Consider the following 16,848-nt stretch of genomic DNA (forward strand, 5'->3'; position numbering starts at 1 on the left):
GGGTGTGGGGAGTGCCGTCTGGCTGTACAGTAGTAAACCCTGGGAGAGGCGCCTCTGGAGACTGACAAATCAACCGGAGAAACTACAACAACACGCGCGCCCGGGTGCGTGCAGATTTGAAATGCAGATGAGGCCGATGAGAACCACCAAGCGAGTACGTACAACGGGCGGAAGAAATACGACCCCGGCCAGAAAGGGAAAAACAACCCTAGTTTACTGTGGCCACCCCGGGGTTTTTTTTTATTCTACTGCCAAGTGCTTTTCTTTATTGATTACAGGGGGAGGACTCAGAGAGAAAAAAACGCAAGACCCAAGCGGAAATAAACACGAAACATTGGTTTTGGGTGACTCATTCGTATCGCTTTGGCAGTTGGAGTTTCCGTGCTCAAGATAACCACAACACACACACACATTAATCATTAATTTGTGTGCTGCCGTAACCCGGTACGGCACTGTTGTTTACTCGCCATTATTTCAAGTGGTGAGGAAATAATGATGCCTTTTTCGACGCCGCCTCCACCGAAAAAAATGAAACAGGTGCGTTGTCATACCATCGCATCAAACCTCTAATGACATATATTCTACGTTTGCAGTGGGAACAACCCCTCCATTATAGCTTCCCCATATCCCTGAATTTCTCTAGGGAGCAAGTTGTTGAGCAACAAAATATACTAACCACAAAGCATCACCCCCTCTTTCTTTCATTGCAGGACCGGCACGTGAAGAAGCACGGTGACGGTGAGCCGCTGGTCGACTCCTCGCAGGACTACGTGCTGCTGCTCGGCTACGAAAACCAAACGCACACGGTGCTGCGCTTCAAGCGCAAACTGGACACGTGTGACGTGGCGTACGACGTCCCGATCACGGTAAGGATGGGATTGGTGGGTGGTGGGTGGCAGAACGAAGCAATCGCGCCTGAATAATGTCGTCTTCATTACAAGATAAACGATCGGCTCAAGTACGCTTCGCTTCGAGGGGTGAACTCCAGGGGTGACCTTTTCCGAAGGGGCGACTCGCTCCAAGACGTTGGACTCATTACGACCTTCGCTCGTTGCGCCGGGCGCGTATCAAGACGAGCCGAGAGACCCTACGTCCTTACGCAAACTGCCGCCACTTCGTGTCTCATTACGATTTTTTTCTGGTAAAATAACAATGCAAACAATTGCAGCGGTGGAAGGAACACGTCGTTGCTGTTGCTGGTAATGATAACCAACTGTACGGGTATGCACGGGCGTATCGTTTACGCTTTCCAGTTTTTATGCATAATTTTTGTCCCTACCCGCACTGAGAGCCTTATCCAAAGTGGACGCGTCACTAACCCCTCTGTCATGGGTAAGATCACTCGAAGAAGTGTACTCGAGGCCTGCTGCCCACTTTCAACAACGCTCGATCGATCTCTCGAACGTCTCCATTTTGGTGAATGTGTCTTTTTTTTTTGCGTGTGCGTGCGCCACACAAGTGCCACCGGGTGGGTGGGGGTTGGGAACAAAAGGGGCAACAACTGCATCCAAGCGACTATGTAGGACACAGTCATACACACAATGTTTGTGTGCGAAAGGCTTTTGCAACCGATCGGTTGTCGTTGTCAGTGGCCCGTGTTTGGGGTTGGACGTAATCAACCGGCCTCGGACGACAACACGGGACGCCCTCAAGGGAGAGGGAAAAATACCTCCCCATTTGAAGTGCAGGTTGGCACGCAGGCATGCTCCATCGACGGCGAGATTATAATTAATTTCTCATGCCCAGATGACAGAGTGTGGTGCTGCAGTTGCTGGGAGGACGATAGATGAACCACAGAAAAAAAGACAGCTCATTTAAATTGAGTAACGTCCACTGCGGTACCAAAAAACAACATCGATTCTGGTGCTGCTGCAACAACCTGTCTGGTTGTCGGGCGGTTTCCGAAACTTCTGTTTACGAAACAATTCAGCGCGAAACGCAAAGATGTAAAGCGCACGCTAAAGTCAACCGGCCACCGGCATAGGTCGTTTGCGGTACGTGGGTCCACAACAAAAAAAGCGCGTACAAATTGATCGCTTTGGGCTTGAAAGGATGTTTGCACACGAAATCGTTCAAATATTGGATATGGATCGGTTGGTAGGTAAGCGTTTGGAGGGCTTTAACCTGCCGGTTGAAGTTTGTTTTGGTAATGGGTGGAAGGTCTGAAGAAAGCAAAATAAAAGATTGATGATGTAACGATTGCATAGAATGGTTTTTGATGGTAGTATGAGCAACAACTGTTTAGAGAATTTGATTAAAGGTGTTTAAAAAAAATATAAAATATATTTTTTTGTTTGTGCCATTATTTTTTTAATGAAATGATGAGCCTGTTCTTTGATAAGCCATAACAAATCAGTTGAGGGTCAGGGAGAAGATGCAGATTACAGTTTTTAGACTAAATTTATATTATTTTTCATCTTATCGTTTAATGCCAAGCTAATACCCCACAGAGTACTTTCATACAAATTTTAAAACAAACTAAAAATCTTGTTAAAGGCCTGTCTGATAGTGAAGAATTTTGCAATAACAAGTAATATTATCTTCATTTACTATTCGAGAAAAGTCAGTCAGGAAGGCAACTGTGATATTTACTTACCTTTGATGGCATAGTTTGTGAACTTATGGGCAGGATTTAAATAGCCATTCATTTCTTGCTGAATACTAGATAATATAAACTCTTTCCTGTGTCTTAGAGAGTGGATTAGAGGCGGAGAGTGGCTGTAGAGATTTAAATCTTTAAGTCACATACAGCTCCTGCCACAACTTTATGTATAAGTCATTACAAAAATGTTATTTTTGGACTTAAGTGTCTTGACTTAAGTTATGTTGCGTCCGTTTTTCATAACATTCAGTTATTCGTAATAATTCATTTAAAAATGAGTTTAAAGCTTTGAAAAAATTTAAAAAAAAACAGATGGTAAATTTAATTTTGCCCAATTTATGTATCTATCACTTCCAGACTTTTCGGAAATCTGCGAAAAACGACAGTCCATATAGTTGTGGTAGGCGCTGTTTGTTTTGAATTAAGACTGAATAATTATTGTTTTTAAATAAGATTAGATGATGTACATGATCATGTATATGAATTAGTGTATTCTAAGGTGATTGGAATACGCCACTACACAATTTGAAAATTAAATTTGCACCCCGTAAAATGAAAAAAAGACATGAAAATAATTCAAGATCAAGAGCTTATCTATCTGACGCCCTTATAAGAATTGTTTGTAGCATTGACAGTTTTATCGCGTAAACTACTCGAATGCTGTTTTTTTTTTGTTACGTAAAACTCACCTGTCCAAATTGCTCATTGTGATTTATTACCGCTCTCGCACCCAACCCCCACCAAATCTAATCATTAAAACTAATACGCTCGATAATAGCGATAAATCGTTAGGCTAATGCTCAGTTCTATGCACATCATGTACAACGCGTACAAAAATAATTCCGCCCCACATACCATTACGTAAAACTGTACACCTTTATCAAATCAATCTCGTGTCGAATGCTGCACCCCCCTAAATAAAAAAAAAAACAAAACTCCCCACAACAGCTAGTACGGAGCTCCGGCCAGCCGCTTTATCCACCATTTACGATCTATAGCTGCATGCATATCGGCAATAATTAATCGCCGGACGAGGGACGACTGGTGGTGGCTCTGCTCATTTTCATAATTCGCTCACATTGTGTTGCGCGTCTGTGACACCGCCTGTGACATGCGATTAGAGCAAACAAAAGGAAGAAGAAAAAGACCACAGAGGAAGCAGAGCACAAAAGAATAATGTCTAAACAAATCGATACCATTAGGATAAATGGTCGAGGTCGCGGTGGAACCCATCGCGGCAACGCGCAATCAATCATTGATGGAGCTCCATCAAGAACTCATTTATTTCTGTGGTTCCGGTGCGTGAGGGTGTGTGGAAGGTGGGTGTAAAACAAATAGTTGTTTGATTTGCCCTTTGTTTTACAATATTGTCCACCCTCACAAAATTGTCAATCTAAAACCACCCCAAGGCTGCACCATGTTGTTTATTTGGGTTGTGCTATCGTTGCTAAATGAAAACTGCACCGCAACAATTTACAGCAGGCATCAGCGCAAATGACGAAAATGCACCACCTGCTGGTTTTAGCCTCCAACAAGGTGACATAACCAGTGTAGTGTTACCATGGCCAAATAGATGTTGTCGGCTCGTGGTAACGCAATCGTTACAGCGTGCGGTTTTTCCACCGTCGGTTTTGTGGTTTTATCTTTCACGTGCCGCAGCATTAGCTGCGGGATAAAACTGGATGTTGCTGATTTGGAAAACCCACGCCCAAGATCACGTTATCATCGCGATGGGGTGCACACGACGGACACACGCAGGTGGCTGCGGACGACGGTCTCGCAAGCTCCCAAAAGCGCCAACAGTCCGTACGCGTGATCGCGGTGCGTAATTAAAATCCATAAAGCGGCAATTTTCCGTCCATCGGCACGTCGTCGGTATGTGTGTGATTATCTTTCAATCAGCGAGTTTTCCACAGAACTTCTAATCCCGCTCTCACCTCCACTACGGTGGATGGGACGGGAGCTTTTGATCGCGGATTTGAGGTTCCCGAGCCGCGTGCTGGTTGTGAGCGGGATGAGGCCTACATATGCTGGACAATTATGCATCGCGCTTTGCCGAGATTAAATAACACGTCGTGTGTGTGTTTGTGGGCTACTCAATCTCGTGCAAGCTCATGCTCACATCTAGGTCGCATCTAGGGGCCACTGTGCGTTACATTTGCACATCTTGTGCACATCCGCAAGCCATTCGGGCCAAAGGAACGGGAGTAGAGAAGAAAAAACCCACGACAGTACACACTGTAATTGTGCCATGTTAGAGAGGTGCGTGCGTGCGTGTGTGTATGTGCTGGGAAATTGCTGAGAAAAAGTGCACTGCCGCGAGTGATTGCGTCGTCGTCGTCGTTGCCACCATAATCAACATCATCATTTTGTGCTGCGCAAGAACAAACTTCACTTCAAGCTTAGGCAGGCTGCATGAAGACGGGAACCCATTGCTGCTGCTACTGCTGCATCTTTCTGTGCGTGTGAATGAAAAATTGTGCCTCAACTCTCACTACCACTTCTCAGGGGGGGCACTTCTCAAGCTCATCGTCGTCGTCGTTCTATGGGTTTGTGGTTTAATCGTTCAGTTCATGCGTTAATTGCTTGAACTGCACGGTGAGTAGTGAATGGACATTTACGAGAAGACTTGAGGTTCTGAAATGCTTTTTAACAATTTGAATCGTTAATATAACAATCCTGACAAATTGTTTAACATTTATTGGCATTGAGTAGATGCGGTAAATTGATGTCTCTTTAGTTATTATAATAGTAGTCAAGCAGTTTGTTAAGCCTCTTTATTTGTAATGATTCAGTCGTTGCAGCTAAATGTGGGCGTTAAATTGTCTATTTTTGTCACTGAGGCCCCCATTTTTGAATAAATGGCAATTGTTTTCTTTCAAAAAATCCCTATGTCTGAAGCTGTGTGTACCAAAAAAATGCAATTTTAGTCAATTTATCAATATGTATTACATTTAGAGAGAGATTTTATTTATTAATATTTACTATTTATTTATTATTTATTAAATTTATTAAAGATATGTTTATTACAATTAAAATGGGAAAATAAAAATAATAGAATATGAAATAGAATAAAATAGAAGATATAATTATTGCTATAACAATTTTATAAGTTTTAATGGAGTTAAAAATGTACATAGGTTTTGTGTTGTTTAAAATTAAAATCAAATACCTCTTCTAATATCTTGCATATTTATCATGAGTCCTTTCAAAGTAAAAAAAATTCAATAAACAGATTCCAATATGACCGTTAGAGTAAAAAAAAAATAGAAAGACAGTTTTGCAGCAACGACTGCTACTCAAAAAGTGCATGAAAAATTGCCGAAAGATAGCAAGAATTAAATCACATTACTCCTTAAAACATCTTAAAACATCAAAAACATCTTAATTCCCCAAACGTCCCCTATTGTCTCGGCATTTTCCCACTGTGCAACAGACTGGCCACAATGGCAGAACGGCAGCCAATCAATTCAGTTACAGTGCCGGGTTACTTTTCGAGTTTACAGCACCAGAAAAAAAGCGTTCCCTTCATCTATTTTCGCTAATTATCGGCTGTGATCGACCAGCGACGAAACGTGCTCGGGATGGCAAAAGTGTTCCCCTTGCTCCGTGAGCATGAAGCGGAAAGTCTTGAAAAGAGACTAGAATAAAGACATTATTTTAAAGAACTCTAAAGTTACTCAATATTCTTCAATTCTAAATAATTCCAATTTGAGCAAACTGTGTAAAAAATTACCATTTGTTCATTTTAAAGCAGCCAGGACGAACTTACTCAACCGGAACCGGTCGGCGATGAAAAAGAGATGACAATTTTTCATTTAACACTATCGCGTGCTAAACGCAACGCACAGGGCAGACAAGAAAGTACGCCGGACTTGTGAAGATGCTACAGCAAGCAACCTCTTCCGTTCCGTCCACAAGCCGGCGCTCAGGACGATAAAGAAGCCAAAACAAAGCGGCAAAGAAATCGATTGTCGATTACTCGCTACTCGAGCGGGTGCGGGAGCAGCCTGTCTGAAGAAAAGTTGGCAGAAAAGTTCGCTTCATCAAACGGAAGAACGGTGCAACGGCGGTGTCTCTGCGGGGTTATGGGGCGATTCCGCGCAGCCCTGCTGCAAACTTCCGCCACAGTGGCTCGCTCCCCTTCCCCACGCGATAGACTTATTCAGTTCCGTTTCGATTAATTTCCTTTTCGCGTTCGTCGATAGTTGAAGAAGCAACCGACGTCACCACCGCACCAACGGCGCGCTCTTGGGGGTTTTGTAATCAATTTCCGTGTCACGACCAGCAGCAGCGCCAGAAGCGCGGCTTGAGAAGGCGTCGGCGAACCTGCTACTGCCACCCAGCCACCGGGGGCTGACAAGTTAGGTGACGTTCTGTTTCGCAATCGAGTGAAAAAGACATCCCGCGGCCTGTTCGATCGCGCCTCGAATGGTGCAAGTTGACTTTCGTTTCGATTTTACTTTGTCTTCCTCGTGGCAGCTTTTGGAGCCGTGTAATTCGCTCTAGCGGCGCAGGCACCCGAGTTCCCCACCGTAGTGCAGCTTTCTATCCTTGCAACAAGAAAAAGCAAGGCTCCTTCAGTGCTTTTTCGAAAAGTGTGCACTCCTTTCGGGGGGGACGGGGATGTACTTTAAGCCAATTAGTAGAATAAATACCGCTTTATCTCATCCGGCAGCCAATGCCTTCGCCCGCTGCTTTGGGTTCAGCATATTATGAGTCTTCGGGCTTTCGGATGTCAAAGCGGTAAGCTTTGTGCTTTGCGGATGTACCCTGTCTCCCTGTCTTGTCATTTTCTTTCCACTGCTCTCTCTCTCTCTCTGTGCTGGGCCTGACTTTTCATGCTCGACAGCAAAAGAGCTCCAGGGGTATTCCAACGGGGCGGGGTACGAGACACACCAAAGAGCAAAGCAAACAGCAGCCTGAAGTGCCTGCAGGAAAGGATGCCTCGCTGATACAAGCTTCTGACAAGCGCACCGAGAGCGGTTTCGCTGTAATCAGCATGCTCCACGTGCGCTCAATTAAATTGCAATTGGTTTGTGCGCTGCTGCAGGGAACGAGTTTTTGGAAACGAGGGCAGGGAAAGGAAGGGGGAACAAGATTGCAATCATCACCGACCCGACTGCTACCCGGCTGCTGCAGCGACGACGAACCGCAGCAACCGACGATGATGACGACAACGACGACGACGATGGTGACGGTGTCAATTGCCTATCACTTCTGGACACACCGATAATAGTTGTCTAGGTTGTCTTCCGCTGAATCGGACAGCACGCAGCATCCAGCAGCCAAGCGTTTGGTGCCACCCCGGGCATTGATCAATGCAATGAATTGCATTCCATCTTGCTCTGGACGCGTGATTTCATCACACTGGCCTCAGCAACAACAACAGCGGCAGCCGTGTACGTCATATGCACACCGGTTTTGTCGCCGGCGGCTCTTAACGTGGTCATCATCGGGGATGCTTGGGCGACGGCTTGGTGGTTTGCGCTCCACCCCCGGAGGGGATAAAGCTCATTGAGCAACGAACGAACCGCAAACCTTAACCGATTGCGAAAGGAAGCAATCAACCTGTGCAACCCTTGAAGAAGGAGGATAGCTCCCCAGGGAGAAGAAACATCGGTTGGCGAGCAGAGTGGCCAGCGGATTGTGTCAAGATTAAAGCCCGGCAGCACATTAATACCGGATGTCGCTTTGATGCTGCCCGGTGTCTGAAGCCAACCTTAACAAAGGCCATCCTCTCGTTGGGGAGAAGAATTCTAGGTCAAATATTTGTGAACCTCTTAAATAAAGCTTGATTTTCTTTTTTGCTGTGCAGCACGATGATATTTTAAGGCTACAAGTACACCTCTTTTACTAGTGCCCTAAAAGTTGGAACAGAGTTGAAACATAATCACACAAGAACTGCTTCATCATAAGAGCAAGTTGCAGACACTGAACCCCACACGGAGGACTCTCTTGGGACTCTTCGGTGCAGTTTCGACGGGATTGCAAACGATAAAACTACACTCCGCCAGCAATGGCTGCGTAGATGGCTTTTTGGCACTATTGGCCAGTTTCAGGGCAAAAGTTGGTCCATATTCGGGTGTTCAGGTCCCGGGAACAGGGCCAGCTTTATATCGTCTTCGGACGATCAATTATCTTAATGGGTCACTTATCTCGGCAATTAATTGGGTAGGGAGGGAGATGCATTTGTTGAGATTGCAGTCGGGGGAACGATGTACTAAACCAACCAGTGCACTTAAAATCAGTTGTTTGCGTTCAACTTGTTTGCAAACCAAGTATTGTTTGTAATTTTGTAATTAAAAGCTTTTATTAAGGATTCAGTTTTTTTGTTCAGATTGTTCGTTATAAGAAATGGCATACAAACACATTGACCTTCTAGAAAGCGTTTTGTTGAAATAAGAAGCTCTTGAAATTACAAATACTTCAAGTGTTTAATAAGCATCGTATTTCAGACATTGAACTAATTGATAATTTCAAAAAAATGCGCTAGAGGGCGCTAGTCAGCAATTAGCAACGTAACTACAATGCTTGATTTCTTGAGTTCTTTCAATCATCTTATAGCCTTGCTTGTTTGGTAATAAGTAATAATTGATACTATTTCTCAATCAAAATTATCTGTAAAAACCTTCCAAAATGGCACAATGTTTGCTGAATAAACTCCCTTGTAGGTGTCATTTATGTAATACTCTATTAAATGTTGTTTCCCTAGTTTCTTTAAACAGTTGTGTTAACATTCTTCCATTTGCCTGTCTCTTTTCAGAACGACACCATGCGTGTGATCTACATGTACCACAACAAGGAACCGCACGGTGCGTTCTACACGCCCGGTAGTCTGCCGGACCCGGCCGAAGCGTTCAAGCAGGCTCGGTCCCTCTTCCTGACCCAGCGCATCAACCAGGCCCCGCTGAAGCCGGACCCCCGGCTGCGCACGATGGAGCTGCTCAATCAGGACGTAAATTTGCCGCAGGGCGACGGCACCCTGCACTGGTGTAAGATGTTCAAGCTGAACGATATCAATCGCAAACATCATCTGATTAGGGTAAGTTTCTTTCCTTTTTGGATGTGTGTGTGTGTGTTTGGGAGGGAGGAGAGAAGTTTTGTCCCAAAATCGAGTGCGGCCTAACGAACTGCCAACATTCGGAACTTCCGATTTTATTTATCTTTCTAGTTTTCTGACTCCTTTCCCGGGCTGCTTGGGTTCCAACCCGCGGGAAAGCTCATCTCATCCCGCGGGACCGAATGTTTGGAGAAGTTCTTATTTGTTCTTATCGGGGTTGGTTTTTGGGGGACCAAAGTTTAATCCCTACGAAAGGGATCTTACACGGCCCAGGCTTTTAAGTATTCCAGTGCCGTTCGTTATACATTCAACGTTGTACCGTGATTGTTTTGTAAACCTGCGCAATCAAGTAACGGGTGTGGTCCGCAAAAATTTGATTACCCCTTTCGTTGAACCTGTTGATCACATCAGTGGCGGTGGTAGCTGATGTGCCCGCGCGATGCTATATACCCTCTGCTGCTGGATGCCTTTTATTGCTCGAATCAAGCAGGTCATCACGTCTGCTATCTGTTTCACTTTATTAAATAATCAAATCCCATACCGTGGTCCTGAGAAACGAGCAGCAGTGCCCGTTACGGACAAGATTCACCATTCACCGCCGTCATTTAGTCGGTATCGTAAAGCGCCATGACAGCAGACAGCTGTTATTCGACCAGATTTGTAGGACAACTTCTCCGAGCATGAGCAACCGAAGGTGACCTCATGAAGCACACGCACACACACTCATACAATCAAGAATGAGCTCACAAATTGGAAGCAATTTAAAGAACGCTTTCTGCAAACACTGTTGGGACTGGTCGGACTGCAGCTTTGCAAAACGCCCAAACCCGCCAACTCGTGAGCCTGGGCAGCGCGTACAGAAGGAAAACTTTCTTGTCCACTTGGCCGAACGTTCGACTCATCAGCGAAATCGAAATCACTAAAACTCGCTCCATTATTGTCATCTGTGCCGGGTAGATGACTATGGCCGAGATTTGGAGATTCGGTTTGCTGCAGGAGCGACTCGGTTCGTTACCAGCAATTCAGGGATGTACGCTCCGAATGCATTCCCGCAAAATTCCTAACCCCATTCTCAAGTAAGCATACGAGAATGAACGAGTTAGTCCCTCGAGCCAGCCGGCACTTTCCAATGCACTCGCCAGGCCGGCCAAAAAAGCAATCGCCGCCACAGGTTCAGGTTCTTTATCGGTCCGTTGGCGTCTCGGGGACCTTTCCGAGATGGTAGAGCGTTCTCTCCCTTTTGCAGACGAGGTCACATATAGCTTGAGTCACCATCAGAAGAAGAAGAAAAAAAACGACCAACCGTTGCACAACCGATCCGAACAGAACGGTCTAAAGGCAACCCCATTATCTTAAAACAACACCCATCATCTGGCATAACAGTGGGGTTCGCTCGGGTCGTTCCGTGCCCGAGCGTGGCAGACCAAATGTCATCCTAGGGAAAACGGGCTGAAAGTTTCGGTGACAATAAAGTTCGGTGGCAGTAGCTGTATGTGTGTGTGTGTGTGGCTCTCGTATGTTTTCTCACCAGTCACCTGTGCTGGCCTTTTTCCGCTGGCGACTCCTTTTCGGTGTTGGAAGCAGCCGAGTGAGCTTTTGCTAGTTGATCGTTGTCGTACATAATTGTATGCTTCATCATCTCAATCGCTTGTTTGTTTGTGTCTTTTAGGAACGGCACGGGGTGCAGATTTTGCTCAGAGTGGTCGAGATTGTCGTACAGTACAATGGGATGAATCATGTATGGGGCTGTTTTTTTATGGAAAACGATTGTCTTGCATACTTGCATCTTTGCGATTTCGCTTGTCTCTCGAGCATACGTAGAACAATGAGCGGGGGCAATGTATTGTTTCGCAGTTGAAAGAAGAGGAACAACTTTTCAGAGAGAAGTTTATAAAGTGTAGTACGGATTACTTTTACTTGAAAAATACTATTTAGTTCATACTATCGTCCTGCTGCTACGTCAGTACATCGTTTTTACAATAGAGGGAGCTGTGATCCCTAAATTATAAAATAATAGTTATTGGGGTTGAAGAAATGTACAGTAAGTATGTAGATAGGACAGCTATTGCTTGTTAATATTAGTTGCATATTGTATACTAATATATAAGAGAAAGCTTTTAAATATATTATTTTCATGTCAGGCACAACTTTCCACAGTATAGCTTTGCAATTGATTTTAAAATGTCAAACTCGTATTTTTAGAAGATCAAAATAACTGTTCAACATGCTTCAATATATCATCACTTAACCGATTAGTGCTAGGCGGATTATGGAAATCGTTGTATTTACTAACTTCTTTAGGATCTAATGCAGTTTTAAGTCGCCTTTTATTGAATATTCTGTTGAAATATTACCATGAAGCATTAAAATATCTGTTTGAAATGTGTTGCATTGCATCCCTCGCTATTACACACAATTTGCAACCATTACACCCATTAGCAAACCATTCAAATGTAACAGAATGTAATTTAAACCACTCTCTTCGGAGTAAATTCTCACCGCTAGAAGAAAACAAAGCATGTGTTTTCCTCCCCGTTTCAAATTGCATAATGGAGCTCGCTGGAGCTGATGCAGATAAAAGAGAGTTTGGGCAAAAGGAACAACAACAAACGACAGAAAGTGCTCCGAATACTATTACATACAATTGATGGCGACAGTGCGCTGCTCCATCACTGTGTCGACACGACGTTGTTTGTTCTATTGATTTGCTGATATTAGAAATCGTTCCCATCCGGGCGTGAACCTCGAATTGGAGGTCGGAAGAATACAAGCGGCTGTAAGTTTTTAGTTTATTTTGCCCCGCCTCGTACTGTTTTGCCACCGCGCGTAAAGGGGAAAGTGCCGATTCACTTCCCACCGACACGGAGGGACACATTTTTCACTCGTCAAAACACGCTCTAAATTCACCGTAAAGTTGCTTCGGTGTGGCGTAACGTACCGGAAAGTGAATGAAGGTTTACGGGAAAAGGGAGAGAGAGAAAAAAAGAAAACATTGTTATCGCACTTTTTCATGCCATGCCTGGTTACAATTGCGGCCCAGCTTTTGCTGCTGGTATGGCGGTACGAAAAGAAACCGGGAAAGTGCATTTTGTGCACTGCATAAAATGTACTCCATCCATCCAAGGCGCGCAAGCACAGTACCAGTTTGCCGTGAGTAAATATTGAAAAACATGCCGAACGTGGTGAATATGCAACGCGCAAGGCCAGCCGTCACCTAAATCGTGTGCTTTAATAAAACGTCAGCCCTTGCACCGGGGGAAAGCAATGTCGCCATGCACATGGCTGTGTGTGTGTGTGCGCGTCGTATGACACAACCACTGCATTGCTATCACTCGGCATCCGGTGCAACGGTGCACGCTTGCACTTGCAGGCTGCAGACGGTTGCAATTTTTGTCATTGACGTGTAGCGGACGGAGTTCGCGCTTTGGTGATGGTGTTTTTGTTTTATGATTCGTTGTTTGTTTGTGTGTGTGTGCGTGAGGGTTTTGTTTGCACAAGTGAAACTTATTATACGCTGAATGAAATGTGAAATTGAATGTTAATTTTATTTTAACTCACCTTGACGGCCGCAAACCTTTGATGGAACCGATGCGTTCGCACGTTGTGTGGTATGACTCTTTTGGAGGGCTTTGGCTTCGAAGAGGTGAAGGAGTGAATACATGATTATGTTTTCGATTCTATAACAATATATTAACGAGATGAATAGCAAAGTATGAGTTGAAACATTGATTACATTAAATTAAAATTGTATATCCTGAAGCATACAACATGCATCAAATCATTAAAAAAATACAATTTTCTCTAATAATTGGGATTGGTACAAACTGCATTACCATTAAAAGTTTTTTTTTTGTTGAAAACTGTACCCTTGTCTTATTAATCTTCTACTACAAAATAAAATTGACATTTTGTGCAACATGTATCTCCTGAATCCTTCGACATCGAAGATTCTCAATTAAAAGAAAAAATAATAAAGAATAAAATTAAAAAATATTCAGCAATATTTCAGATAAAAGCAAAGAATCAACGGTGATATGATGTTCAACTAGAATTGGAATAGACACTGTATTGACTGTAGTATCAATTTCGATTCATTACCGGAACACGTCAAGGTACAGTTACAGGATCAAAATAAAGTTGGGAATAGTTACATGGCCGCTATGGGTTTACTAACAGGACCCATATGGGTCCAGTATCTGTTCCACGATCGGTGCTGTTCTAGCATCAGTTCCATGATGAACATGGGAAGATCCATTCTAGAAATTAGAAACCGATTCCAGGACCAGATATAACAGAATGCACTATTAGTTCCATGACCGGTATATGTTGAGCATCATATACAGGGCCAGTATGTAATGGTTCAGTTTGAGTTGCCCTGTAAGCGATTTAACTAGTGTTACAAAGTAAAACATTAAACACATACAGCATACCAAACATTACATCAAACTATGCTCCTGCAAAAAAGAAATATTTTCTTTTTAATGTTTAATGTTTAATTTATTTTTATATTCAGTTAATCGTTCTAAAAAATATATATATTTTGTTGTAGCATTAAGGAGAGCTTAAAGTTGGCTGCAACAAGTAAAAACTCATTATTATGTTGGCATTAATACTTTCATTAACACTTTCCATTGAAGTATGCAGCAATTTTTATTTCATTGTTTCTATTTAATAGACACTGCAAGCATTGTATCTTTTATTTCATTCGCTCTAAAATGGTGCTGTAGATTTTAATTATTGCACTTTCCAGCAGTGAAATATTGATCTCTAGTATTTTTTTTTATCGTCGCCATCCACAAACAATCATCTCGCATGAGCCACTAAACTGTCGCTCCGTCTCGTCTCTAACGAACGATTCGTGATGACAGCTCAAATATCGGCGCTAACTGTCGTCCTCCGCCGTCAGCCGTGCGGACTAACTAACAAGCGATTCCCACGAGGGCGGAGGCACACACTAAACACCGAACGACGGCCCGGCCCTGGCGCTTGCCTTTATGGAACGATTGTCCGTTAAATTTAATTTCCTCGCCGTTTTCCTGCCCTTCCGCTATTTTTTCGTCCTATTCGGACAAAAGTAAAGTCAAGCTTTAAGCTCGAATTGAAGCTGTGGATGTGTTTTGTATCGTTTAAAAACACAGAGACACACAGCACAGCACAAAACACTTACTCAGTGGCCTGGTTTAAAATGTCCGCCGGCAAAAGCAAAAACCATTTCCATCGTCCTGATCGCAACAAACAAATAGAATGTAGAGCGAACACATACACACACACATACACCATTATGCTAGCCGAGAGTGGGAAGTTTTGCATTTTGCACTAGAATTCATTTGACGTTTTGTCTTTGCCTTAGTTGTGCAGTGCCTTTTTCCCGCTAGAGGGAGTGTTTTTGTTCTCGTGTTATCCCGCTTCACGTTCTCTACTTCATTTAAACCGATCGGTGGGATTGTTTTGTCCCATTCTTTTCAACCCTTCATCAACATCCTACCGGGAAGGAGAAAAACTATTTCAAATCACAACGTGCACCACACGGAGTCATGGAGGTTCGATAACAATCGTTTAAATAGGTTTCATTTTAATTATTGATTGCTCTTTGCTTAAACACTTGACATGGGGCTTTGTTTACTTGTTTCGTTCGATTTCACTCCCTTTTTTATCGTTTGTATACATTTTTTCCTTCTTCGTTTCGTTTTTCCGAATCCTCATGTTTGTGCTTTCATACGACACTACTTTGCTACTTCTTGCTTTCTTTTGTACAATTTTGTGTTGTTTCCACCACGATTTGTTCCCTTTTTAATAGCACCGTTGCAATTTATACATTCACTGAGTGCGATTTGTCGCTGAAAAGCACACACACACACCGACTCGACAAATGATGGCACCAGCATCATGCAACAAATCGTCCCCGTGGCGAGCACCAATACTGGACCGGAAAAAAACTCTGTTTCCTTTGCGCTGGTCTATATGTTTGTCATTAAATTACTTTTTTACGAGTTTTTGCTCCATCCAGCGAACATCGACCCTGTCCCCTGCGTCCCAAAACGCAAATGCAAATCGATACGCTTCCCTGTGAAATAAATCCCTCGCATCAATTGTGTCGCTTATTTGCAGCCGTGTTTTAAATTTTCCCTCCGTACCGGATTTTTGTTTGCAGTTTGCTGCAGAGCCGTTGCTCGCTGTTTTTCCTCTCTTTGCTGTTTTATTTGAACGAATTGCTTTAAACAAGCTCCGAGAGCCATGCCTCGCTGTCTATCGATTGTGTGTATGTGTGTGTTTGAGGTTTAAATTCTCGTTCACTCGCCCTCATAGAGCCTAAGCGAAAATGGAACCGGGTTTGTAAATAAATTGTAATTAATCGGAAAACTGTACCTTGTGCTTGAGCGTTTTTTCCCCCCGCAAGCACGTTTGATGTTTTTCCCGCCGGTTGGTTGTTTTCCTCCCAGGGCCAACGGCGTGACCTTTCGGTGAGTGCACGATCACAACCCCCCAGGCCGGCTGGTTTACAGATGTCAATAAAAATGTATCACCGTTTTGCAGGCAGCGCTGCAGCATTTTTGTCTCGCTCCGCGATGTCGTTGGGGTTTTGGCAAATTAAACATACACAACATTAAACATCAATCACAACCGCGGAAGGTCGTCTCGACTGTCCTTGACTGTGTTTATGCCACCAGGGTCGGCTCCGCGGGCGCATTTTATTTATCTGCCACCATGCTAACCTTCTTCTTTCGCTCTCTGTTTGCTTCTCCTTCTCCTTTGCAGTACGAGCCAGTGTTTGACTCGGGGACGAGTGCATCCTACGTCTATCACATGATCCTGCACGAGTGTCAAGGATCGTCACCGGAGCTGGAAATTATGTCACGGGAAAACGGTTGCCCGTGCTATCGGGCAGATAAATCGATACTGACCTGCAACTCGATAGTGGCGGCGTGGACCCGCGGTTCCGAGGTAAGTGGTCGCAATAAGCAGACAAATGGAATGAGTCAGGGTGCTTTTCCCTGGGTGTCGCATGCAGTTTTTTGCGGAATTTCTTTGCTTAGTTCGGAAGCTTTTGATAGTTATAAATGCTTATTACTTTTTTCAAACTGTAAACACTCCAGTGTTGATTGAAGGACTGATTGATGTCCATTAATGCTCCTAATACATTCATACATATGGTTCGTGAAAATCCAATAAATAGGAACGAATA

General features: G+C 43.8%; 1 protein-coding gene across 1 annotated transcript in view; it reads left to right on the top strand.

The window, feature by feature from the left end:
* LOC120958170 (MOXD1 homolog 2-like) overlaps positions 1–16,848 on the top strand; it is a 67,627-nt gene that overhangs the window by 43,895 nt on the left and 6,884 nt on the right. Inside the window, exons 2-4 of the mRNA XM_040380772.2 lie at positions 711–866; positions 9,369–9,647; positions 16,422–16,607. Of these exons, the coding sequence (XP_040236706.1) occupies positions 711–866; positions 9,369–9,647; positions 16,422–16,607 (621 nt within the window). The remainder of the gene's footprint in view (positions 1–710; positions 867–9,368; positions 9,648–16,421; positions 16,608–16,848) is intronic.

Source organism: Anopheles coluzzii, chromosome 3, assembly GCF_943734685.1.
Source record: "Anopheles coluzzii chromosome 3, AcolN3, whole genome shotgun sequence".
NCBI classification, from domain to species: Eukaryota; Metazoa; Arthropoda; class Insecta; order Diptera; family Culicidae; genus Anopheles; species Anopheles coluzzii.